Below are 27,312 nucleotides of genomic sequence, written 5' to 3' on the forward strand. Positions count from 1 at the left end.
ATTAATATAAGAAAAACATACAATTTGACTTAAAATGGCAGAGTGGTGCTGTTCCTGTTATCAGCTTGTATTGAAAGTGTTGCATGTCAAAAATGCGCCAAATTCAACAAGGCACTCCCTTGGGTCCCCAGCAATACACCCACCAAGTATGAAGTAGATCAGATGAACGTTTCTCGAGATATGTGAAGAACACACAGACAGACAGACAGACAGACAGAGATTACTTGATGGGCTAATTATGTTAATCGAGGACAAAAAAGGACAGAATATTTTGCACTCTAAAATCACTATTTTCTGAAGCAGGACATCAATGTCATGTGCCTCACACTACAATTAAAAGGAACTGGAAAATAAAATGACACAACGTGAGCTTGAGAGATTTTTCTGGAAGTCATTTGAGCTGCTCCTCAATTCTAAAATGTAATCCAACCCCAATAAAAAAACGTTTGGTTGTGGACACCTTTTCAAAAGTTTAAATGTGTTGCCGTGGGTAAGATGATGGTCTCGGTGAACAGTAAAAGTAGGGAGAGTTTGACATTTCTCTTCTCTTTTAGGTACATGGAGAGCTTGCATTTAATCATTTTTACCATCAAATTATAACAAAATAATTGACTCAAATTCACTTATGAGACTTCCAAATGATATCGCATGTGAGGGTATTTGCACAGTTTGCAAGCTTAATGTGAATAGTGTTACTATTACATTGCATTACAGTCATTTAGCAGACGCTTTTATCCAAAGCGACTTACAATAAGTGAAGTGTTACTATCAGACATCTGTAATCTATTTCTTTAATCGGATTACTTTAAGCTGGTCACTGCCTAACCCTGCCAATACCTGCCATCGCCCACCTCCCAGCGCCTGTCCATCCTTTCTGTACACACTTAATAATGCACACAACACTACGGATTCCCTAATTTATCGCTCTCTCCCAGCTGGACTTGAAATGACAGATTTATTAGATAGCCATTTGCTGCTGCGTGTAACACTGCCAGTTGAGGGTCAGCGAGGCTGACAGAGTCAAAGCTGTTTGATGACCTCGAGGTGATAATGACCGTACAGGAGAGAAGGACACAGAGGACGACAGAGAGGGAGAAAAAGAGACATGGGGAATGGTGTGGGCGGGTGATGAGGGAAAAAAGGGCTGGATGGCCAGACATCTGGCCGAGTAGAGAAAAGCAGACACATGGGTTGTGGGCTAGCATCGTGTGATAGACTGTACAGAAACAGCACAAACTGGAGGAGATTAAGATTAACGCTGTTATATCAGATAGAATACTGTGCGTGCGGGGAAGAGTTGAAATGGGTTTCATTTTTAAATACAAGAAGTCCTTCAAGCCAATGCAATCCAGTAAAATAGTCGTGCCACAACATCTATCTTTGCAAGGTCATATGTCCAGTTTGTGTAGACATTGTTCAAAATGTGTAAATTAAAATATGTTTGTATTGAGGTGATGGTTAAAGGTGGTGTTGTAGCTTTGTGTTGACTACATTATATTGACGGGTGTTTTGAATCCTTTGTCCTTCACATTTCCTGACATGAAAGAGGCAGAATATCAGAAACACCTCTGAATATAATTTAGGCCAGCACATAACCAACACTACCTATGACCTCAATGCTAAAAACAATATAATTATATTGCAACTTGAGACTTTCCACAAAAAAACTGAACATCACAGCTACTGAAATGTATCATGCATTCCTGTTTCATTTCCACATGTACAATGAAGGAGCATGAGATCAAAAAGCTTGGCCCAAGGATACTCTTTCTTTAAGGCAATGCCATGCTTTCAGAGGGGGGGTTGGGTATCTCGGTTTTCTCAAGACCTGAAGACCTGATACCGACTAGCTACATCTTGAAAGGGCCGTGCTGGGAGGATTTTCTTTCCTCTCTCTTTAAAAAAAAAAATCATATCTGACCTCAGTGGGCAGTACTTATGGATGGCATGGCTGTATTATTGGTGCATGGCCTTTTAATATTGTAGAAACTAGGCGAGGCTGCCGGTCGTCCGGCCAATCAGATACCGAGGTGTGGTCATCGGAAGGCGTGGTCACGGGGGAAAGGGTGGCGCTAAAAGCGGAAGTGTGTCTCGGCTGATTTCTCGCTGACAGTCGCTGTCATTCGGCCACGGTCGGTTTCAAGAGAGAGAGAGAGAGAGAGAGAGAGACAGAGAGACAGAGAGACAGCCAAAGGAAGCACACAAGGAATCGGGCTGGCTCTGTAGGAAAAAGACAGTTAACGAGAAAATATCCCGAAAATCAAGCAAACAATGAAACCGATCGAATAAGGCTTGTGAAAGAACCGCGGCCGATTATATTTCAGTCATTGCCACGTGAACAAAGCTCGTTGATTACACAGATTAGAGGCAGCAGATAGAGAGCTGTGTCATTGAGCAGGCAGGACACGTCAGGAGAAAAAAAAAAAAAAGCTGACCGACTGCACTGTACGAGTCAGCTATCACATCTGAAAAGATTTGCCCGTCGCACTCTTTTATTTTTCAAGGACACCGCTTTGCTTTCGAACCGAGGAAAGGATCTCGACAAAGACATCGCCGAGGTCGAAGGTGGTGATCAGAAGGTGAAAAGACATTTTGTTCTCCCGTATTCAGCCTGTCCGGCTAGCTATAGCACCTAGCCTACCTAGCCTGCTAGCTAGCTAGCTAGCTAACGGTAGCAACGGATGGAAATTAGCTGGCTAGCTTAACATGTCTAGTTTATTTAAACCGCTCGGCTGCTACTTGACGTGTACAAATGTAATAACGCGCGATAACGTGTGACATTATTTATTGTGCGACTTTTATCTGGTACATTTTGAGGTTGGACTCCACGGACTGGTGACAGCTGTCAAACAAGGTCGAGTGTTTTTTTTCCTCTGACCATTAAGACGGTTTATTGTTAATATTATCAACATTCATTTTTATTGTGCACAGCGGTGATCTCTCTAAGGTTACACTGCGGGTACTTGATTGTTCGTCAGTTGGTTTGTGCTGAGAAAAACGTCTGTAAATGGAGATTGTGTCGGCTCGACACAGCGGCGTTGCAGCTAGATATATTGTAGGCTGCCAGCAGCTCAGCTGAAGATTTACAAGCTGGCAACGTCACGGGGTTATAATTAGCTAAAGATGTAACGTTAACCGGTTGGCTTTTTTAAAAACTGCTCAGCGTAATAATAAGGGTAACGGATTGTTCAGTACAAGAATTAGCTCATTCATGACAGTGGTGTATGATTATCATATGTCTAGAAATTCTCTGAGGGAGTAAAACAGACCTAATAGAAAGACAAAATGTCTTTAATGTCACAATAAATTGTCTATGACCGTCACCCAGTTGTTTGTAAATCCCTTGATGTGTAGTAGAATGAGAGAGGCCGACTGCTAACTCAGTGCATGCCATCCTGTGTGCTCTTCTCTCAATAGGACAAACGATCACGGGATAGCTTTTGTGTGTGGGGGGAGAAAACAAATGGGGGATTACGGGTTTGGAGTCCTAGTTCAAAACAACACTGGCAACAAGTCTGCATTCCCGGTTCGAATCCACCCGCATCTGCAGCCCCCACACCACCACCAAAATGTGTCGCAGAGCCCTGCTGCTTTCATAAACAGCACCACAGCCGCAGGGAATGGCACCACGGGAGGCTCTCCGTGGCTCTTTCCTGCCTCAGCCACCCACAGCAGCGTGCAAGACGAAATCCTGGGGGGCCCAGAGAAGCCCAAAGCACAGCAGCAACAGGAAATGCAAGAAACGCAAGAAAAGCAGCAGCAGCAGCAGTTGTCCCCTGGGAGTCACCAGGAGGGTGGTGGTGGAATCATTTCAGAACTGGAAAAAGCCCGGTCAGATGAAGCCAAGACGGACAACGGCACGTCTGAAGGAAGTAACGGAAAGGAGAAGCAGTTGCGTCTCGAGTCTCCTGTCTTGACGGGCTTTGATTACCAGGAGACGTCTGGTCTCGGGGGAACTGGCCCGGTCCAGTCCAGTACAACCTCGTCATCGCTCACTGGCTTCAACAACTGGTCAGCTGCTATCCCGCCGGCGCCGTCAACCATCATCAATGAGGACGTTAGCTTCTTCAACCCGGCTTCTGCCAACAACGGGCCCCTGCTGTTCCAGAACTTCTCACACCACGTCAGCCCCGGGTTTGGCGGGAACTTCTCTCCCCAGATTGGACCAGCGGCGGCCTTGTCCCAGCACCACCCGGCTCCCCCGCCACACCCTCACTTCCAACACCCCCACAACCAACACCAGCAGCATCGGCGCTCCCCGGCCTCTCCACACCCTCCACCGCCCTTTCCGCACAGGAATCCGGCGTTCAGCCAGTTGCCGCATTTGTCCAACAGCCTGAACAAGCCCCCGTCCCCTTGGGGTCCGGCCAGTTACCAGAGCCCCTCTCCCTCCCCCGGCTCCTCTACCTCCTGGAGTCCTGGAGGAGGCTATGGGAGTGGTAGCGGCGGCTGGGGAGGGTCTCAGGGCAGAGACTATCGCCGAGGGCTGAACGGCGGGATGACCCCCATCAACTCCATCTCTCCTCTGAAGAAGACCTTTCCCAACAACCATGTGGCGTCCCAGAAGTACCCTCGAAACAGTCCCGCAGGCTTCAACCCCAAGTCCTGGATGGATGATGGAGTCGGCCGCAGTGATAACATCTTCCCCTTTCAGGTCAGTTTTCCTGCGATAGTCTCATTGTATGATTCAGCAATAATTCTGGCATACTCTTACGTTTAACCTAAGCATGTGTGTGAGCACTTTGTGTGTTCATGCTTTGTTGTGTGTGCGCTACATGAATGATTTAAACATCAATGTGAAATTTATGTTGGCTGTTGATTTTAGTACAGTTTTTTTGTTTCTATTTTTAGACATGGGGGGTGGGTATGAATTTACACGATGCATTTGTTACCGTGTTGGCTTAGAAATCAGTCGTTGGGCTCTGCACTTCCACAGCTGTATGTCTCTGATGACTAATGTGGCTCTGTCACTGCAGTGGTGTGCGCCACGTATACGAGCTGGGGGGTTAGAGTGAGGAGTGGGGGAGGCATCGTGGATATAGAGAAAAAGATGGGGAGAGGCAGGTTAAAAAAAAATATGGGGAAAGCAGGCCGGCTGCGAAGAAAACAATCGCAGCAATGGAGGACCAAGAACGACTGAGATGTAAAGAATAATCTAGATCCACCAGTGAACAAGAAGACATCATCGTGGAATTTATTTTACTTCGGCCTAAAGCAAAAAAGAAAAAAAAAAAACACCCAACAATACTGTGGATTTATGGCCCGGGCATAATGGCCAATGATTTTTCAGGATTGCCAATTATTAATCACCCAGATCGTGGCTGCCATAGCCTAGCAACTCGTTTTCAAAATGCCAGCCTATTCATAGTGTAATCCTGATAGCCGGGTCCACTCACAATGAAGACGGCTTGAATAATCGTACAATCGCATGGAGAAAACGAGACGATAGGATTGATGGAAACAGGTAAAGGGAGCATGGAGGTAAATTCATTTTATTGATCCAGCTCATGATTGATTGAGGAGGCGGGGGTGAAGAGAGGAAGGTTGCATCAGCGCCAGCTTGGCCAAGTGACCCGATGAAAGGCTTCTTTAAGCCGTTAAGTTTACGCCATAATCTCCATTTTCATTCAGACATTTTATTCAGGTATTAACTCTAAAATCTTACAATCAAATTATCTAATTTTCCAATTTAGAAAGTGATGCTTGCTGTGACCTTTCAATGCATTTCATTATCCCTACTTGCAATTAATGACTCACAGTGCAGCACAGGTCAAACGGTAAGGATGTTGTGTGGACATGTCTTGACATGTATTTTTGCTGAAGAGGCAGCAAGGCTTACTTCTTAGGTGCAATGTACCATTAGCTAACAGCCCGATCGCTGTTCTAAAACATCCTAATCCCCGTCAATATTATGGAGTCATGTGTTGGTAAAATGTACTCTTACGAGCAGCACATTTTAATGAGAAGTCACAATGTTCGCCGGGTAGATGCTACATAAAAAGGCTATGCAATTAGCATCAAAGCAATCAGAATTGTGGAAGAATTGATAATCGGTCTAGATTACAAAAAAAGCTATGAAGATTGCTTTTATTGAATGAAGATGTAAGTTGACACTTAACCTTTAAACTGTTGGACTTGTAATTGAAAGGATTGAGGTGATGTAAAGATATTTTGAGAGGCGATGGACGAGTTCTCTGACTCACAGCAGAGATATTTGCTGCAACAACGAGCATTGTTTCTCTCTGGGACGGGCTCGTAAAATAATATTTTAAGCATATCAAATTGGGTCTATATTTAATGTGTTTCTTTCTAAACCATAGACTGATGGTATCGTTCCACCCCCTGTAATATAACTGGAAAATGTGTAATTTTGGTGTAAGCAAATGGATAATGTTGCATCATTGAAGTTGTCACGATAGAAACTGCTGTTAAATTATTTCACAGGCAAGTGTCAAGTTATTCGCCAGAAGCCACCTCAGTGTAGTTAGTCTTTAGGATCTGAATAAAATAAGGGCCATTTCATTCCCATTCACTCCCATTTCATTGCATTTGCTGATTGGAATAGCCAAACCTGTACCCAAAATGGTTCTTGTCAGGGCTTGTCAAGATCATGCACTGTTTAGAGGACTGATGACACATGTTGCCTTACACAAGGCACCCCCGGGTTTGGTAATGAAATACTGTAGCTCCTAAACAGACCCCATGAGGAACTGTTGTCACACTGTTTCACAGTAAGTCCTCTCCAACTGTCTCCATTTGAGCACCGACACAACAGATGAAGGATGAGTCGCTTTTACTTTACAAGTCCCATTTGTTTTTCAGCCTGTGTACGATCAAAGTGAGTTCATCATAGTGTCGGTGTCTTTGTACACTGTGGGATCAGATGTAGTTATAACTACGTTGCTCTACAGAGACCACGCAGATCACACATTAAAATGGCAATTTGGAGCGGCTGAGGTATGTTACAACAGCTATCTGCTAAAGCAAAAAGAAAAATCCCTCTCCCTGTGTCCACTTTTACAGAGTGTGGCATTTTCTTCTGGTTGCCTTTCGGCCTCCACATTAATTTGTGTCTGTATCAGGAAACGTGTAGATGCAATTTGTGAGCAAGGCCATATTTTATCAAAAGTGTTGTACAGCACCGTGGCACACACACAAAGAGAGAGAGAGAGAGAAAATGTTCCAGTGCTGTGGCTGCAGCAGGCAGGGCCTCTGCTGTATTAGAGCAGCTTTAGTATTTGGGATGGGCTCCAGACCAGGCACGCTGCTGCTAACTGCTAATACACTGGTCAGCTAGTAACTAGCCTCAGGCCAGAAATTACTGTGTTTTTAAATGCCAGGCAAGCTGTCCTTGCTTTGCTTTTTATTCTCTTGCTTTTCTATCCATCATCCGTCCGTCCTTCAATCCATCAGCTATTCCTGCTTATCCTTGAGGATCGCAGGGGGGGGGGGACTGAATCCAATCCAACCTGACATTGAGCAGGAGTCAGGGTACACTATGGACAAGTCACCACTCAATCAAAGAGACATGCTCATACTCACAACGTCAGGCAATTTTAGAGTCTCCAATTAACCGAACCTCTTTGGATTGTCGGAGGAAAGCGGAGCACCTGGAGAAATTCCACGGGGCTCTTCTCCCTTTCCTCGCTCCCTAATTCCTCACCTGTGAAATTCAAGGTCAGAGGATCTCTGCTGTGTCAGGTGTACTGGCCTCATTCAGACTGGTAAATTTGGCCTGGGACCAGATCAAGACCTGCAGCGCCTGAAGGCGAGTAAGCCAGGACAGGATATTGTCTCGGTAAGCTACCAGGGTAACTGCTGGTTACAGCCTCCTCCTCCTCACTGTTTGTGCAGCTTAGATACACTGCAGCCGTATACCGTGCTGTTATATGAAGGCTCATTATTAAACTACCTCTTCGGGCCTGCAGTGGAAGCAAACCTGTTGTCTGACTTGAGGATTCTGCCTCCTTTTTAACCTCTGATTTGTTTGAAAGGCAATCTAATCAATACGGCAGGTCTCTTTAGGCAAGTATCACAAATCGTCCTATTCACGTGTGCATGCAAGTTCTCTTGCAAGCATGTCTATAAATTCATTCTCAGAGCCATCAATCTGTAGAGGTTTCCGCCATTACCTCTGGTCTTTTTTTACGACTTATGAGAGAAATGTTTTTTTAGACTAATGAGCGGCCTGAGCTGTGCTGGCAAACACCTAACTCTGCTGCTCATACAGCCTCATTGTGCCCTCCTCACACCCTAGACAGACGCTCTGAAACAAGAAGAAAGAGAGCTTGTGTGTGTGTGTGTGAGCGTGTTTGAGCGAGCGTGCGTGTGCCCATGAGTGCACAAGCCCTAATTAGTCCCTGGCCTCTGTCTTCTGCACATGTGTCTTAACAAAGGAAGACGACAAAGCAGAGTCGGTGCAAAGGTGTCATATTGTATTTAGCGTAGCCCTGAAGCTTATAGCATGCAATAAAGTAGAGTCAGTGCAAAGCCTGCTGGAACCCTTACCTCCGTCACCCCGTTGCAACCCAGATGCACTCGCACGCCATTCAGCCAGCACTGGGTGATAGTTTGTTTTTGACATTTCGGGGTATTTAATGTCACAGCGGGCCTTTGAAATACTTTGACCAGGAAGGAACCTAATCGAAAGCACAACCCGCTTCCCTTTCCTGCCCTCCTTTCTTCTCTTTACTTTGCCTTACCTCACTTTCTCTCTCACTCTCCGTCATCCCCTTTCTTTCATCTGCCATTTTCCCCTTCCCGTCTTTGCCTTTGGCTTCCTCTCTCTCCCTGTTGTCTCGGGGATGTGATTTAGATGGAAAAAAAATACGGGGGAAAAACATCAGCCTTCCTATAAATGAATGTGAGGTTAATGTGGAATATTGTACGCCTTTTGAAAACTTAACAATCATAATGCACCTATATATTCATGTCCTTTACTTTTTCCACTCTTCCACCCTCCCTCCCTCAACTCCCATGTTTCATTAACAGGCAGGCGACATGGAAGATTAATGTTGGAGTTAATCACCCACAGCTTGCTGTTTTTAATCATTCTTAACTTCCCTGTGTGTCATCAGAATCTGTTGGCGGTTGCCCCCTCTCTGTTTTGTGGTGCTTAAGAGTAAAACCCAGTCTAGAGTTGACTGACAGGCTTTCTGATCCATTTTGTCATTTGAACCTTTTTTCACTTTATAGTTACAAATGCAGCTTTAAAATGTTTTCATTACGTGAGTTTTTACGTAGGTTTTGAACAGATACCCAATACTGTAATCTATCCTTAATGTGTGTGACAGCTGTTGGATGTGACGAGGGGCATGTGATGCAAGCAACAAGCCGGGCCACAGTTGTGGCTGGTCTGGGTACAAATTGTGAAGCGCATTGTCCGTCCTTTTCCACATTGAATCAACAAAACAAAAAAGATTTCTCGATTGATCGCTGAATCGTTCAGAACAAAGTAAAAATGGTCACAACAATTTCCTAGAGCCCATGTTCGTGTCATCCTATTGTCGTTGTTTTGTCGGACCAGCAGTTGAGAACCCCCAAGACCATTCGGTTTAAAATGATACGAGGACAAAGAACTTCAGCCAGTCACGCTGGGGATCCATCAAATGTTCGTCATTTTTGCTTGAAAAGGCCTTAGACGATAAATCGATTATCAAAACATTTGCTCAACCAACCGATTAATCGACCAAAGGTTGCAGCTCTAGCATTCTTCTGAATTCAGGTAGCATTGGCTAAATGGTATTTTCCCAAATGATCACAGTACTATTTTGTCAGTTTCAGATGAGCTGTTTATATGACAACACATATTTGCAAGATTTGTTGATCCATATCTACTTTCAGGGCTTAGTAGATGCACTTTGATTTACCGTGTAATGCAAATCGATCCACCACGCAGGTTTTTATTGACGGCCACTGTAAAAAAGGGGCGTGTCTCGCCGTATTAATCCATTTAGCTTTAACTAGATTGGGTCGTGGTTATTATATGTATACTGGGCTACATCTCACTGTTCTTTGCTAATAACAAACTATGTACTGCCATATCCTATACATCTACATCCATGAATTAGCTTTCATAGACGCATATAATGCACTTTAAATTCTGTGTGTCTTGCAGCTAATCTGTTTGTGTGACTGTGTGTATTTATAGAGAGAGAGAGAGAGAGAGTTCAATTTTGTGAAGCTGTTAAAACACTAAAGCAGGAAGTTGTCGTAGTGCATCACAGAAAGACCAGAACCTCTGGAAAGGATCCCACAAATAGTCTTGGGTAATGTGTTTACGTGCTTGCCTCAGCTATATACTCACTAGTGGTGTGTACTTGCCACAGTAACCTCTCGTTTCTGCTTCCCGTGTCTTTTGAATGTTTGGTTTATTTAACCTTAACCAATACCCTAAGTCCACATAAGATACTGAGGCGGATATGAGAAAATAGTGGCCCTAGTCTGGCCTATATCCCTGTGTTGATATTTGTTTTGACGGAGAGAGTGTGCACTGGGTGTGTTCTTCCTACCATGTCATCTCTGTGTTTCGTATGTTCCCTCAGTCAGTGTGGGTAATCGGCACCAGCCAAAAATGCTGGTAAAACTTTTGGCTACAGCTTGGGGGAGTTTTTGGCCGTTTCATCAGCCAGTGTGTGCCAGGCATCCAACCACGCTCTCAGATCAGATAGTGAAAGCAGCCATTCGATTTTAGGAGCCACTACCCAGACGGTAGATGAGAAAAATGAGCGGCCTGCCGGCCCCGAGCGTTGGTCATGTGGTTCACTGACGCAGGTCTGTTTTTCTGAACCCGTTAGCATTTGACCCCCGTGGAGTTTGTGGTGTAACAAAGTTATATGAGGCTTTCTCCTCAAGGTGGTTTTGCTTTCGGATCGTTCTCCTCAGACATTGGTCTGTTTGTAGCGAGGGTGCTACCTGGTCGCTGTACAAACGAGTTCATAACCAAGAGGTTGTGCTTGGATGCATTTGTCGGACAGACAACGTGGTGAATAAAGAGTGATTGACTATATAGATGGGTTACCTGCAGGTTGACAGACAGGTTGGGTAATTCTTGTTGTGCAAGGCTTGTCTATTATCAGTCATGATGAGGGTAGAGATGATTAAACTGCGATGAGGGTCGAGGATGTTGTAGTTTTATTTTGACGTCTTTATAGGCCACTATTAATAAACAGGCTTTCATGCAATGTTAAGCTTTATTCACACTTTAATGTAATCTTTTTAACATCAGCTCATAGTTGTCTGTTTTCACTCGCTGTTAGCTTGAGACGGATGTGATTTGAAGTCGGCCGGCCGTACAATAGAGCTCAATCAGACTTTAAAGTAAACTGTTGCTACACCTGCTTATTATTCTCAACGGGAGAACAATGGTGGCTGTTCTGGAAATGTTGAATTTCTCTTAAACTATGCACCAAATAATTTTTTTTGTTAAGCGTAGAACAAATAGCAATGCGATTGCAGTGTTATTATTAATAACACTTTACTCTTCACATGTTTTGTGAGTTTCAAGAGGCCGTGATGCGATCTTCTAAAACCTCACAGGTCCATGATTTGTCTGTCAGCATCGATCATCTCTTCGTATGTTTCCCAGACTTGTATCTTGTGGCACAAACTGACTTCAAAAGATGTATTGTGGCATTGCTATTTTACAAGCATACGTCTTTTAAGTCAAACAGGCTCTCCTCCTCCCTGTCCCTGTGTTAAATATTTTACTTTAGTGTTAATTTGTCCTTTGTTTGTCCCAAATACCGCATATTCATCACTGTTTTCACGAAATGCTAACCTCCGCTAATGCTACCTCTGCAAATGTTTGAATAATGGTTTCTACAATTAATATTATTTAAGTGTTTCATTATGTTTTTTTCACAGCTGTACTTTAAAATAACCGATATGATGCAGAAAGGAAAAAAGTGTATTTCTGTCGTGACCAGACAGTAAAGAAAAACACACAATCCTGACTAAACATTTTAGTCACGATGCGCAGCTTATTGAACAACAACTTGTACCCAGAAGAGTCATTGGCTCTGTGCAGTGTGAGATCTCTGACGCATAAATGAGGAATATAAATCTTTTTTTAAGGTATTTCTGCTTTTACGGTAACATTGAAGAACGGCTGGAAAAATGAGGAAAAGACGGAGGAAGAAATGAGACAATCGATCACACGATGTTATGGGGACATTTAGCACCAACTATAAATGTAAATAAGGAGGGTACGAATTTAGTTCTGTGGTCCTCGGCGCCAGTGTCTGCCTGAATTGTGGTTTTGTACAGAAGGAAGACAAAATAGTTTCAGTATTTGTTAACAAGTTGTTGTCAAATGCTGCATATTTTGTGGTGAGGTGGAGTCAAAACAGAAATCTTATCAGCATGGCACTGGAGGGTGTGTGTGTGTGGGCCCATGTTGTGTATACACATATTACAGTTGTGTGTGCTTACACATATTTCTGTGTGCATACAAACATTTCCAGTATGGTTGATATGCCAAGGATGCCCTTGTTTGTGGGTGACGACGCCGTCGCTCAAGAATTCCTCCGCTCCTGCTTCGTTCTGCTGATGTTTGTACTGTTGACTTCCCTTATGCTGCCGAGGTGAATGAGTACGTTTATAGCTCAGTCACTTAAGTTTTCAAGTAACAGCAGTTAAACGCACAATAACTATGTGAAGAGGGGAATTTAAAAAAAAGATACAATTCAAACTCACTAAACAACAAGACAAAGACTAAATGAATGCTGACAACATAAAGAAAGGAGTGTCTCCTAATAAACCTTGTGTCACTCAAGTGGTTTCACACACCTGTGCCGTAGACATGGGCACTCCGGTTTGCTGTCTTGCAAACCAACATTGGGGAATATTCAAGCAGAAAAAAGTTTATCCAACTTATTTTTATCCCAGATTTTACGTCAGTTGGCAGAATATATTAGTGAATCACTTGAGATTCCACTTCTAAGTTGTTTTGTTCGTCACTCCCGCTATTTATGCCAGAATTATAAAATGAATATCTGAATTAAATTGTATTCAAAGCAAGGTATACAAATAAATGGTGTTTCTCCTCTTTCTCTCCTCTCTTTAGGAACGCACCCGGTCATTCGACAGCTTCAACATGAACACGCTGGAGAGCTCCCTCATCGACATCATGAGGGCTGAGCAGGACACCCTGAAAGGTACAGACGTCAACCAGGAACATTAAACACTAAGCAGACTACCACTAGTAATGCTGCAGTTCTCATTTTACTCTGTTAACAGCAGAGACATAGTGCATAGAAGCTATCATATCATATGTTGTGGACAAAACATTCTTTGGATTTCATTCACTATGATCCATATACAATATGTGACTTGTCTAAAGACATACGAGTGTATTTTACTCTACTAACGGTGTATCAATTGAAAGCTCCAAAATGATGATTAAGCCTCCAAAAATATTGTCAATAGATTACAGAGTACGGGGTCAGATATTAAGTCTCAATATTAATGAATGCACACAGACGGATTCACAAAAATTCAGCGCACACAAAATAGTCGTCATTTTATATGCAACTGGATTGAAGGTTACAGCTACAATGTTGAAGGAAAAGGCCGTCTTCAGTCAAACCAATGTGTGGCTACGCTAACGTTGGCCAATGTTCTCTAGCGCCGGAGAGAGGGCGATGACTGACTGTGGCAGACGAGTGACACAGCAGTGAGAAGCCCGGGAAAGCGTTGACACACTTCGCTCAACTGTCGTATTACTAATAAACTGATGAAGGCATGTTCATGTTTTACTGTCTAAATGTCCACACAGTTAAGTTCACACATGACCAGCCGTTTGTAAACGGAGGTTTATATAAATACAGTTTCTATATACATGTAACCACTTTAAATTTAAATCCTTTTAAATCCAAATATTTTGTGGATTTTTATTACATTCATTTAAAGCAAGAAATATTGTGTGTGTGCATCAGAAATATATTTGTGAATCCTTCCTCATTAATATTGAGTGTTATGGCAAAATACATACTAATAAAATGAAATTGACCCTACTCTTTCATAAATGAACATCAAACATATGTGAAGATAAAAAGAAATGTGTAATGATTTAATTACTTCGGCCAAACATTCGGTAGGATGGTTTCACTTCAAGCGCTCGCACACTTATTCACAATCTAACACCAATTCTTCACAGAAAAGTTTCACTTCCTCCACAGATCACATGTCTAGACCGAGTGTTGTCTTTTAGTGTTGTGATCAACAATAGAAAGGGAGGTCAACTCACACCCCTGTCTTCCTTTTCTCTCCTTCCCACACTGAATTTAAGTTTTCTCACTTTTTGATCAAATTCAATGCAACGAGTCTGACCTCTTTTTCTCATGCATTTTGAGAAGGAGCCGCAGAGACACTCCCGGGCCGATGGAAGCTTAGGCTTTGTACTTAAGACGGGATTTGTGAGCGAGATGGAAAGACTCCCACTGATCTCAACTGAAGTTGTTTGCTATCGTTAGTTTCTAATGATCACGGCTGCAAAGCCTCCCATTTTGAAGGATGATAAAAAAACAAATTCATAACACAATGACGCACAGTTGTTTCTATCCAAAAGGTCTGGCACACAGTAGATACAGATGCATGTTGCCGTTACCTGTAGTGTGAAGTTCGGTGGTTGTTTATCTATTAACACGTCAAATCACAATTCATATATTTTCCACATATTGCCAGTAACAAAAGTGTGAAAAGGAAACATTTGTTTGCTTGTTGGCAAAAGAGATGTTTCATTTCTGGGTCTGTGTAAATCCCTTTATTAGTCTAATGCAACAGCTCTGCAATCAGTCCTACCTTAATGAATTTATAATGATCAGCTATAATATTCAGTTATTGTTTTAGAGACATGGGGATTCAACTTTGGGATCGTTTTGGAGGCTGTTTGTTTAGCTGTTGCACTGTATTACGTTACACTGAGATGTGGTCGTTATTTACAGGAACACATCTTTATTGATATGAATTAGGTTGACAAAATAACAAAAATAGGTACACCTTATTAAAACTAGTAGGTTAATAAACTGAATATAAATTACAAAGTAGGCGCTAACACTTCTATTCTTCTCATCTATTGGAAATTGGACTCTTAACTATTTTGGATTATTGATTAATGGAGACAAGTATGTTATTGGCTGAATGTTGTGAGGCAACGTTGGCCAATGGTAACCCAGAAATGGGTTATTGAATACGGCAGGTCGACGGTGGTGTTTATTGTTTTAGAGCAGTCATTCCCAGAAACTTGGTCTGGACCCAAAGGTAGGTTGCCAAATACACTTGCAGACTTTCTTTTATAGTCTTTTTTTTTTTTTTTTTTTTTAAATTGAGCATTCATATTTTCTGTATACCTTGCCACATGAGGGAGCCTGAATGCAGCCTGCTTATAACATTGGAGCTAAAATGGAGGACTAAGGCACATTCTGTTTGTCAAACGGATGAGAGGAAGAGAATGAGGGAGCCTGTTCACGTTGCTGAGAGGGAGCAGCCCGTAGGACTAGTTCTGGTAATGACTGATTGAAAGGAATCACCTTTTTTACAACCTTTAGTGGAATTTAAGGGATTTGGGTTTAGAGTTTAAGTTGTTAGCAACATTTCTTCTGTTGTTTATCAAACCATAAGGCTTAACCAATGACTACTGTACATGTATTTGTTTGTACAAAGGAACGGTTGACTATGTCAAGCTGTTGAACATTTTAAATGTTGTTGTGCAGAAAATGAAAATAGTAAGTGCATTACTCCTCGTACCTGTTCTAATCATATTTAATGCATATAATCCCATTTAATGTTCTTCAAAGAAAGTAAAACACACACACCAGTTTCACGACCAGAAGAACAAGATGAGTGAACACTCATGAGCTCCAGACACTTCACGATCACCTTGTATTTATTTCAGCCTCACACCCACTGGGCTCAGCCACATCCAGCTGTGATCTAATGTCCTGCTGTCAAACCTTAGTAAATCTTCTCTCCGTATTAATAGTGGAGGACTGGAAGGTTACCTCATTATAGCCGTGCTCTGGTGTCTTAGCTCCAGCCACGCTGGCACAGATTCCTGCGACTAGATTAGATCCGAGAGCTTGGCAACGACAAGTTTTCTTCTAAATTGAAAACCCACACGCTTCTGCTTCATTAGGAGTTGAACCATGAAGGGTTCTTAAATGATGAGGTATTGTTGACCTGACTTCCTGTAACAGTTTATTGTGATTGCTTTTGTCCATTTGTGTCGCAGCTCTGTTTCTTTGTTTAGGAAAAACAGACTTGTTTGTATGTTTTATATTTGTTATATAGCGAATGAATCCTCCATCTTGACAATTCATTTTATGCTTTGTCCAAGATACTGTATCCTTCTACCCTCTTAATGCCCTCGGCGCCCCATTCTTTGCTTTCACAAGATGCATCACGACATATCTCACCCCATACTCCTTATTGTTTTTTGTCTTGTAGCCTTTGGCCTGCTACATGCATGTTTATTCCTCCTTTTCATAATTATAGTCCGAGCTTGTACACTGCTGTGCCAAGTGTAGCAGTGGTTTTAGTGAGTCCTTCCCTTTCTCCTTGCAGCAAAGTAGAAAAGAAACATAATTACAGCGCATTTTCTTTAGCACGGACTCTTCTCCAGATTAAATGCCCCTTGCATCCTCCTCCTGCTCGCTGTCACGCGCATACAAGCATGCACACACTCGAGTATAATAATCTGAGATCGCATGCATTACACAAGCACACTTGGATGCAGAAATCTGTCATTCCAGCAGAACATATTAAACAAAGTGAACGCGATGAAGCGCGGGAGGAGGCGAGACAAAATGTCTACAGTAGAAGTGGCTTTGAATCGTTTCCAACATTGTCCTGACGAACAGAAAGGATCCCTCTGTTCAGCCAACGCACACACACACACACACACACACACACACACACACACACCACCGTGTTGTGTGTGTGCTTGCATGCATGTGTTTCAACTGTTACTGCACTGTACATGTACGCAGCCAGCCGGTTCACAGAGCGGCCACAGAGAACGCCGCAGACACACCGGGGATGTGGTGTGCTTGCTTACGTGTCGGCGCACATGCTCCTCAGAGACTATTAAAGGCTCTTAATAAACGCCCAATATGACGGGTTTGGCTCAGATGGACTTTGATTTTGGGCGGTGCACCTATCAGCACACGTATATTACTGAGCTAAATTACAGAGAGAGATAAACTGTCGAAATGTGCCACGCAGTCGAGAGGAATTGAGCTTGTCTGCGTGATCTGATTTTGGTTGGCACTTGTAATTTGTAGTTTGATTAAACTGAGCGTTTGGTAGAAAGTTATTTGTGTTTTGATGCTCATAATGTCATGAGTATGATGAATGTATGGAAAGCAGTAGTGTAGTGCTCAGCCTTGAGCCACGGGTGGTCCGTCCTGGTTTCTGTGGTCTAGTTCTAGTTGTTTGCACCACATCTACTGTGGGACTCAATAAGCGAGGTGTGGGGGAGGGGCCAGCAGCTTTCCATGTGGCATCGGAATGCACCAATCACAGGGTGGTTCGTACCCGTACAACAATGGCTGTACTATTTCAGCTCTTTCATCTCATTATCCCTCTGCAGCAAGCGGGCCTTGCATAACTTTGAAGCTTGTTTGGCATCATAACGTGTGTGTGTGTGTGTGTGTGTGTGTGTGTGTGTGTGTGTGTGTGTGTGTGTGTGTGTGTGTGTGTGTGTGTGTGTGTGTGTGTGTGTGTGTGTGTGCGCGTGCCTGGCTCAATGTGAAATGTATGATATGCGGCTCAGAGGAAGGCGAGCGTGAGGCACAAATGGGGAAATGGAGGTCGATTAGAGGGAGAGAGATGGTCGGTGTCACACAGGTGACACCGAGGAATATGTCCTACATTGTCTGCAGAACTGTTCAAATGTTGCCCGTCAGTGAAGTAAATCTGTTCACATGCAGCAATAATCATTATCATGGTCACAGGCTTTTTACCAAATGACTAACATAGTGGTGCAATGTTTCCTCAGATGGTGGGTCTATATTGTTTGCCATTGTCTGATCTGTACTTCATCATCGACGTGTTTCTGTTAAATCTCAAAATTGGCTTTAAATAATGGGATATTATTTGGAGGCTATACATTCATCAAAATGGAGACTTCTGTACGTTTTACTGAAGCATACGTTGTTTAGAATAATAGCATCACACGTCTGCATGGTGTGTTCAGGCCTCATCCTGTTGGGTTCATTATTTCTGTTCTGTCTCTCCCTGTGCAGGTCGTCTGGGATTCCCTCATCCAGGAGGAGACAACCCTTTACCCCTCAATGGTATGTATGGCAACATACTCCGGTTCCAGGGGACCACCAGGGATTCAAATATAAATCATAAGGATTTAGTGTGAAAAATGTCTCCAATATCTTTTAAAACACATTTGATGAAATGTCATTTTACAAGAGATTATCACGTTTGAATCAAGCTCTCGTTAATCATCATTAATCTGACAATATGCACCCACCCGGCAGGTTAAATACAAAGTAAAGAAGTGACCTAGTCACCTAGTTATGAACTTCTGTCGGGTCCTTTCCTTTGACTGTTGGTACTGCTTTGTCACTCGGATACATAGATGGACAAAGAGGGGCATAATTCCCTCTCTAATATCTATTTTATATTGCTGTGAAAACAATTCCTTCTACATTTGAACGTATGATAATGTTATAATATAACTTGGCTCTATACAAATTGATCTGAACCACCGTATGTTGGCTGTTAGCACCGTCACTAGCTCTCCTCCTGCTGATTTCAACACGCATTTGTTGTTCGCAGTGTAGCGTTATCAGGGATCGGGACTAGAGAGCATCACTGCTTATCTATTGATCGCATATTCTTACTGAATATCAGTCGATAACGATGTGCAGTAAAACCCTATGATGGTTCAACTGTGTAATTAATCCGCGGTTCACGTGTGTGCAGAACCATGAGAGGGGTTACGCACAGATCAACGTTCAACTGCGGTCCGTTTCACAACTGTTGCCTATTGTGCATTGTTTGGTTTTGGCTCTATACTGTTGTCAACATGGAAGCCGGCTCACAATCATTCACATTCTGAAGCTAAATGATGCAAATGAAATGTGTTTCTGCAAACATTTGAGGCGAGAAATAGGCAATGCAGTAACAGAATCCAGTTTGACAATTTGATCGGATCTCACTAACTTCATGAGCAGCGATTGATTTTATGTTCTACCTTACCGGATGCAAACTAGCGCCGTTACCCCTGATTTTAGGAGATAAAAATAAGAACAAACACTCTTAATTATTTTTCCTTCATCCCTGTGTTTCTGAAAGATGCAATGAGGAGAAAAAGTTCATTTGATTTCCAGATATGGTCCAGAAGTAAAGAATGCCTTTAAACTGTATATAAATAACTCTTTACCTCTTTCGAATGGTTGAATAAAATCTGGAAAATCCCTTTGACGTTTCCACAACGGCAGTTTAATTTTTAGTTACCTCTCCTTTGCACTCTCATTCCATTCATTATTATGTAATTGTGTTGTTGTAGCTTTCGCCTTCTGGTCTTGGGCCAGAATGTAAAACACGAGAGGCCAGTCGTTCCTCCACAAGATCGCTGGGTCACATGGTGAGGTCACATGGTCAGGAGCTGTCATCAAGCTCTGAGACAGATGGTGCCAGCGGATAGGCAGGCAGGCTGCACACCAGCTCTCTCTGTCTGTCTGTCTGTGTGTGTGTGTGTGTGTGTGTGTGTGTGTGTGTGTGTGTGTGTGTGTGTCATAAGCATACACAGATTGCGTTCCTCATTCTCTTGATTCTCTCTCGCTCACTCATTTTCTCTCACCCCCACCACACTGTGTATTATCAGCTCGTTTCTCTGTCTCTTCCAATCTATTTATCTCTCTCTCACACAAATGTACACACACACACAAACATGCACCTTTTTATAGCACACTCTACTCTTCTCTTTCAATCTGCTCTTCTGTTTCTCTCTTTCTAGCTCTCTTTGACCCCCCCCCCCCAGAGTTAATGTCCATCTGGGTTGGAAAGTCCACTGAGGGATTATTGCTTGTGTGCTCTGGCCGCTCCTTCATCCTCTCCATGTCCTTACACTTTTAGACGGGTCGATGCTTCAATCTCTCCAGCGTCGCTAAAGAAACATTGTGTTCCTGTGAGCGTATTAAAGCCAATGAGTAAAAAGAGCATCTTCTTGACTACACGTTTGAAAGTGAACTGCATTGTGGGCGGATGGACCTGTAAAATCAGCCGAAGCCAGTTTTACCTTTTGTTATATTTATATCTTGCCATGGTCGCATAAGTTCAACCATTATCAGCTGGGGCGACGGAGGCAGATAGCCACGCACGCACATAGCATCGGTGCCTTCCTGGGCTGCTACTGTGTTTGAATCAATGAAGGTTGCGACAGTAACCGATTGTTGATGCATTTTGCTTAAATGTCTGAAGCGTGACTGTAGGAGGGCAAATCGCATATTGTGAAATGGCTGAAACACTTGATGGTAACTAACCCATAGTTGGCCACACTAGTGCTTCCTCTGTACTCGTTTCAGCAACAGCCTCTATGTAGTGGAGATGATAGGCGTTGTCCTGTGTTGTATCGTTTACTTTCACCTGCACAGGAACTACAGATGGAAACTAGCTAAAAGCTAAATCTGGTAAAAACCCATATTCTCTTTTTGAGATCAATGTAATTTTGTATTTGTTTCCTGGTGAACTAAACTCTCTTACTTTATTATCACTGTCCCTTATTACTACCTATGGTGTGCCTCAAGGTTCAGTCCTTGGGCAAGTTCTTCTTTCCCTTCAATTATTCTTGGTCATGATTAGAAGGCAGGAAATCTCCCTCCACTGTTACGCAAGCCTCTGTTCTAATGTTGTAATCCTGGTCCCTGTATTTGCTTGTTTTGTGTTACTTTTCCTTTGTTATAGGACTTATATAATCTTTGTTACTGTTGTCCTGATCTTTCCTTTGTCTTCTTTGGATTGTATTTGTTATCTCATTGATGATGAGGAAACTTTAGTTTGAAAGAACTGCATAAAAAGCCAAGTGTCCACATGTCCATTCTGTGTCAGTATACACTGAGAGAACATCATGGTGTTGACATGGTCAAGCTGCTCTCAGTACCTTTCTTCCCTGAAGTGTTTGTCTACAGACCTTCACAAGTTCCACTTGTACTTTAACTTTATAGTCTAGTGTCAATGAAGTGGCATGGTGACGGTTCCACAGGCTGATAGTCATTCACAGCAGGCAGACAATGGAAGCATCTGGCACTTTATTGGTACAGTGTATTATGCATCTTTTATAATCACCCTCTTCTTTGATTTGTCCTTATTCCACATGCAGCCAGGAATTATAGCAGGAGACGAGGTAAAATATATTCATGGGTGTGTTATGTCCGGCATAAATCAGCTCTCTAGGTCACAATATATTGACTGAAGCTGCCGTTATGATTTTATTGGTCGTAGGGCGTTGGTGGTTAGATGTGTTTTTTTTGAATGACTGCGCTTTGTATCAGTGCGGTGAAGTGACACGTGTGTCTGCATGGTTGTTGTACGTGTCGAACGCTCTCATAAGCTTGTGAAATGATCTTATGCATCTTTCATCGTTTAGTTTGCGTTTCTCTCATTACGCTCGACTCTGCTTGCTTTTCTTTTTTCTTTTTTTTTTTACTCGTTTTCTCACACATTTTGCAATATTGTTAAGTCGGACAATAGTTGTTGTTGTCCCATTTAGCTGGAAGGTAATGAAGCAGAGAGACACAGAAATTGTAATATGTGATTTACACACTGCAGCAGAAGCAAATACGCATGGCAGGACACGCACACATCCTCACTCAAACACACACACGCACATATCCTCACTCACACACACATACTTTAAGCTGAGACTAACTCTGTTGTATAAAGCAGCTCAGCTCAGGTTGTATAGGAGCAGGAATAGGCCGGTGAGGACTTGGTCTCTACAACACATACCCGAACACTGTGAAACTATGTAGACTGGCTCACTGAGGAAGCTACTGTTTGTTACAGAGAAGGTGCATGCACGTTCACTCCTTCATATACATATTGACTAATTACGTGACATTTCTGCTCATTTCTTACTTTTTGTTTATTGTTCCGCCCAGTTATCTCCATGCCTCCAACATCTCACTCTCGCCAGAGGGTGTAAAAGGCCCCCAGTGCCCAATGAAAGTGAAACATATGTCATAATCCATCCATATAAATGTGTGCATGCTATTAACTTACCTAAAGTATGTGGTAACTGATGTTGGATCAAGACTATAATACATATTTAGCTTCTTGGCCTTCCACCCAGCACCAGGTGGATTATTCACTGCAGTAAAAAGTGAATGAAAGGTTTCATGTACAGTTCTCATGACTGCCCTAATGTAACCATGAAAACATCGACGCTTCCTGAACCTTTACACCTCCTCTTCCTCTTCCTCTCTCCCTCTCTCTCAGGCCACTCCTCTCTCTTCCCGATGGAGGATGGTTTCCCTGATGACGAGCGTGGTGATCAGGGCCTTGCAGGCCTGGGCTCTCCACACTGCTTTCCTCACCAGAACGGAGAGCGCGTCGAACGTTACTCACGCAAGGTCTTTGTGGGAGGACTGCCCCCAGACATCGATGAAGGTAGAGTAGTTGCTTTAAGATCAAAGGGATTTCATATTTTGGTTATGATTGAAACTTAAGAGATGGGGAACTTGAGGCCAAATTATACCACAAGACATCATTGGAAAGTTACACCTGCAACACAAGCATCTTACTGTCCATTAAGGATACTGTCTGATGCAGCACTTTTACTGTAAATCTTCAGCTTTTTCTTTATTTAATTTTTGAGCTGCCAACAAGTCATGCATTCTGTCTGCTTGATTTCAGATGAGATAACCGCCAGTTTCCGGCGTTTTGGACACCTGTTTGTGGACTGGCCTCACAAAGCGGAGAGCAAATCCTATTTTCCACCCAAAGGTTTGTTAAATTATTCGTTCCGTGCCGTTTTTTTTCTCACAATAGTTTCATGTTTTGTGAGAGTAATGTGTCAGGACTACTTCCTGAACCAATGTATTACTACAAGAGATATGTTTCAGGTATTGCTTCAGTGTCTGTGTGAGAAAAATGCAGATATGTATCTGTGTACTACCACTATTTATGTGTGTGCAGTCTGCTTTTGTCTTCAGGCTATTGTCTGAAGCGTTTTGTAACCATGTGTGGACTGTTTGTCTGTTTCTCTGTTTGTTCGCAGAAGCTTATGCCTTCGTGCTATGAATGCAGAATGTTGTGTTCACAGTAACGGTTGCGCTAAATTTCCAGCGTGACTCTTTGTCGGTACAGCTTGTCCCCAGCAGCCTGAATAACGCTGCTGTATTTTGTGCAGGCTACGCCTTCCTGCTGTTCCAGGATGAGAGCTCAGTGCAGGCTTTGATTGATGCCTGCATCGAAGAGGACGGCAAGCTGTACCTCTGTGTGTCCAGCCCCACCATCAAAGACAAGCCGGTCAGTAGGAACACACACACACACCTGCTCAAATGTTATGTCGTTTCCACTGAACTCAGTAAAAACTTGCGGTTACGACCAGCTTGTTCTAAACGAGTGCTGAAACCTGTTGGCTTTGGGTGTGACAGGTCCAGATCCGCCCGTGGAACCTGAACGACAGCGACTTCGTGATGGATGGCTCTCAGCCCCTGGACCCGAGGAAAACCATCTTTGTGGGAGGAGTCCCTCGTCCGCTCCGTGCAGGTATCCTTCCGTTTTATAAGTCTTTCCACGAGGTGAATCAACAACGAATCAGCGTTTATGATAACAGCTTGTGTTTATAGTAAACATTGGACCTGCTAAGAGGGTCGCGCTAAGAGAGTCACTGTGCGCTGAGATCAGCTTTGGCCTACACTGGTCCTGTCAGGAAGTACGCTCTGTGGCACACTGTGATGTGAAGAATATGAAATCTCTTTTTATCCTGATGGCAATGTTACGTCCCTGTGGTGCATCAAATGTTCTATGACCCTGTGTAATTCTGGGTCTCAATTTGCACGTGTAAAATATACACATTACAAATAAAACTGCCATTTCAATGTTTTAACAAGTAAAGCTGCCTTATTTGTCCCATTGAATTCTGCTGAATTTAAATCCATCTGTGTCGCTTTAAACTCTCAGATCAACAACCTTCATCAACATGTTGTGTTTGTGTTCATTGGCTACATTGAACATGAGTTCATGTTTAAAGCCTGTGTGTGTGTGTGCGCCAGATTGTTTATTTTATTCATGTCTTTTGCTTCTGTGCGTCACACTTGTTTTTGGGAATATCTTTGTTCAACGTGTCTGTTTTTTTCCTCCCTTCGCAGTGGAGCTGGCCATGATCATGGACCGTCTGTACGGTGGGGTTTGCTACGCCGGCATCGACACTGACCCCGAGCTGAAGTACCCCAAGGGAGCAGGGCGGGTCGCCTTCTCTAATCAGCAGAGCTACATTGCTGCTATCAGTGCTCGCTTTGTACAGCTGCAGCATGGAGAAATCGATAAACGGGTGAGTGGAAAGAAAAGAGAGCTTAGTGTTTTTTGGTCTCTCCTCTCCAGCCCCCTTCGTTCTTCATTTGTCTCCCCCACATCTCACTTCCTGTTCCCGTTCCTTTTCTGAGTTGTGTTAGAAGAGAGTGTCTCACTAGAGCTTGAAAGAAATGCAGCACCGTCTACATAATGCGTTTGCTTATTAGTGGAGCACGTGTGGTGGGGAAGTATGTTTTGCATAATAGTTGATTCACTTTAGAAGATCAGTGCAAGTAGCAATACTTGTCATGGCTCCAAGAAGAGAATTCTCTCACTAATCCAAATTGAATTCAACCAAAATGTCTGCCATGGAGTAAGAGCACACGACAGTATAACAAACGGCTGCTGTTAGGTTTAGATGAAATCCAACACAATGTCTCTCCCCTTTGATTTAGAGTGACCATCAGTCACACGGGGACGTACATCACCGCTGTGCATGGAGGCTTCATACACATAATGAAAATATCTGTGCATGTGATTAACTCCTGATAATAATCTAAACAACTCTTCAAGACCCCGTGACATAACACTCGTATTTTTGTTCACCTCGTAGCCTGAAATCTCACCACATTCTCAGTGTGGATAGATTGGTCTGGACTTGTGAGGTTTGCCGATATATCGTCCGCATTAAAACATAAAGTATGAATGCAGTCACCAAATATTCCCTGAATGGGCAGCGGCTCAAAGTCAGCGGCGAATAATAGACTATGTAGTACTCTTTGGTGAATCAGTCGTGGCCTGGTGATTCTCCTGAGGCAAATAGGTTCCGGCTCTCATCATGTCCTCTTCTGTAATACTGCCCTCTAGTGTCTCCTTGTTATAATCTGATGCAGGGTTCAACCCTTGAAATGTGTGAAAGCATTGATTGTAGCTCAAGAAAGTATAAACTGATGATTAAAAAGTAGAGATATCTTTTAACTGCTGCTTCTACCGAGTCATTTCACTTTCAAGGTTGCATGATGAATAATCAAATAAATGACAGTTATTAACTCCTTTCTCTCTACAGCACAGGGTCGGTTTGATGAGCAGCCATGCTTATTTACAGCAATGCCTTGTTAACAGTTTCAGAGAGAAGTAAAACAGGAAGAGGACATTATTTTATGACGCCACTGCAGCAACATTAAACGTTGATCACTTGCTGGTTTGATATGAAATACTGGAATAATGTTATGCTGCTTTCTAATTTGCATAATGCTGTTCACAAGATCTTAATACTGAAGCTAAATAAACAGTTTGATTGGAAATCTAAATGCTTTTCTGAATAATAATACCGGTAGTATTACTTGTTACATTTTCCAAACAAACAATAAGTTTTCACAATTTCCATTTGTTTCATTTCCCGCAAGTTTGCTGTAAAACATCTGGCATACAGATGGAGAAACACCATCACTGAATGCCAAATTATTCCCGCCTCTGATTGCAGGTGGAAGTGAAGCCATACGTGCTGGATGACCAGCTGTGCGATGAGTGCCAGGGAACTCGCTGCGGCGGGAAGTTTGCGCCGTTCTTCTGCGCCAACGTCACCTGCCTGCAGTACTACTGCGAGTACTGCTGGGCGGCCATCCACTCGCGCGCCGGCCGAGAGTTTCACAAACCCCTGGTGAAGGAAGGAGGCGACCGGCCCCGTCACATCTCCTTCCGCTGGAACTGAGCAGACGACGAGAGAGGGGAGAGGCAACAGGGGAGCAGGAGGGCAGGTAGTGCAGGAGTCGCAAATCATTGTACAAATAAATGCACTTTTCTGTTGCTGGTTCCTTTTCGTTCCAATTTCACTGAACCTTTTTTCCTAATTTTTTTTTTTTTTAAGTTAATATATATCTATATTTTGAAGATAGAAAAGAAAAACTGGAATTATATCCAAATATTGTCCAGCAAAGGAAAAAAGATGTGTAACATAATTTTATTTATGCGTTTGATTTTTTTTTTTAAAAATATTTTATTAGTTCTCAAAAAAAACACACATATATAGGAACGTTTGAGGTTTGATATGGTACTCTGCTGTGCAATTGGCCTTTTTTTTCTAAACAATGTATTTTAATTTTGATACAAGACGCCCCAAAACGATACACTTCATTTGACATTTGATTGACTTGATTTGTAGCAGAGCTGTTTATTGTGTACCGAGGTGTGATTAAGTTCTCTATTGGTACAAGAGGCTCCACAACAAATGTGACTTGAAAAAGGTGTTGCTAAAGAAGAGTGCACTTATTTCCAATTCTGAAGAGTGCAGAGACACGAGACCCTTCGTAGTTAATAACCAAAGCGGAATCTTGGATTAACTCTGAAGAACAGAGAGGGCCCACTGCAGATTCTTTTCCCTCCCATATCAACATGTTTGAACCTTTCTTTTTTTGATTTCCAACGTCATACACACATTTTGATGTTACTTGAAAAATCGCAAACGAAATTTTAGCAACACATATTTGGGTTTTGATCTCCATTTTGACATGCAAAAACTAATACCTCAAACTCAGCTGCTAATGTGCCGAATACAGTTAACAAGAAAGGAAGAAAAAACATTATTACCTGCTTGTGTTCTCCTTTCCTTAGAACTATAATCAAAGGGAAGTGATGCAACAGGCAGAGCGTGATGTGACCGGCACCGTTTTCTACTCGCTTGCTTCATCACCTCCTTATTTTTATATTCAAACCCAGGGTTGTGCTAGGGGCAGAGCAGAGCATCGTACAGTGTATTAGGGGAATATACGGCTACAGGAGAGACGGACAGGCCTACCGGTAAAGAGATAAGTCCAGCCCCATCTCCCACCTCCTCCCCCC

At 42.8% G+C, this 27,312-nt stretch overlaps 1 protein-coding gene across 2 annotated transcripts; it reads left to right on the top strand.

Annotated features, from left to right (window-relative positions):
* The first annotated feature begins 2,120 nt into the window (after positions 1-2,120).
* Positions 2,121-27,215, top strand: LOC116388861 (cytoplasmic polyadenylation element-binding protein 4). Of its 2 annotated transcripts, XM_031857139.1 has the most exons (11): positions 2,121-2,579; positions 3,418-4,654; positions 13,067-13,157; positions 18,246-18,296; positions 21,338-21,361; positions 22,456-22,626; positions 22,873-22,962; positions 23,369-23,487; positions 23,616-23,730; positions 24,333-24,514; positions 25,958-27,215. In XM_031857139.1, exons 2-11 carry the CDS (start codon positions 3,464-3,466, stop codon positions 26,183-26,185), a joined length of 2,262 nt encoding a protein of 753 aa, XP_031712999.1. In that variant the 5' UTR covers positions 2,121-2,579; positions 3,418-3,463; the 3' UTR covers positions 26,186-27,215. The 2 variants fall into 2 exon arrangements, with proteins under 2 accessions (XP_031712999.1, XP_031713000.1); XM_031857140.1 differs by lacking the exon at positions 21,338-21,361.
* The last annotated feature ends 97 nt before the right edge of the window (positions 27,216-27,312 follow it).

The sequence above is a fragment of the Anarrhichthys ocellatus genome, unplaced genomic scaffold (assembly GCF_004355925.1).
Source record: "Anarrhichthys ocellatus isolate YVR2014 unplaced genomic scaffold, GSC_Weel_1.0 scaffold18, whole genome shotgun sequence".
Classification (NCBI taxonomy): domain Eukaryota; kingdom Metazoa; phylum Chordata; class Actinopteri; order Perciformes; family Anarhichadidae; genus Anarrhichthys; species Anarrhichthys ocellatus.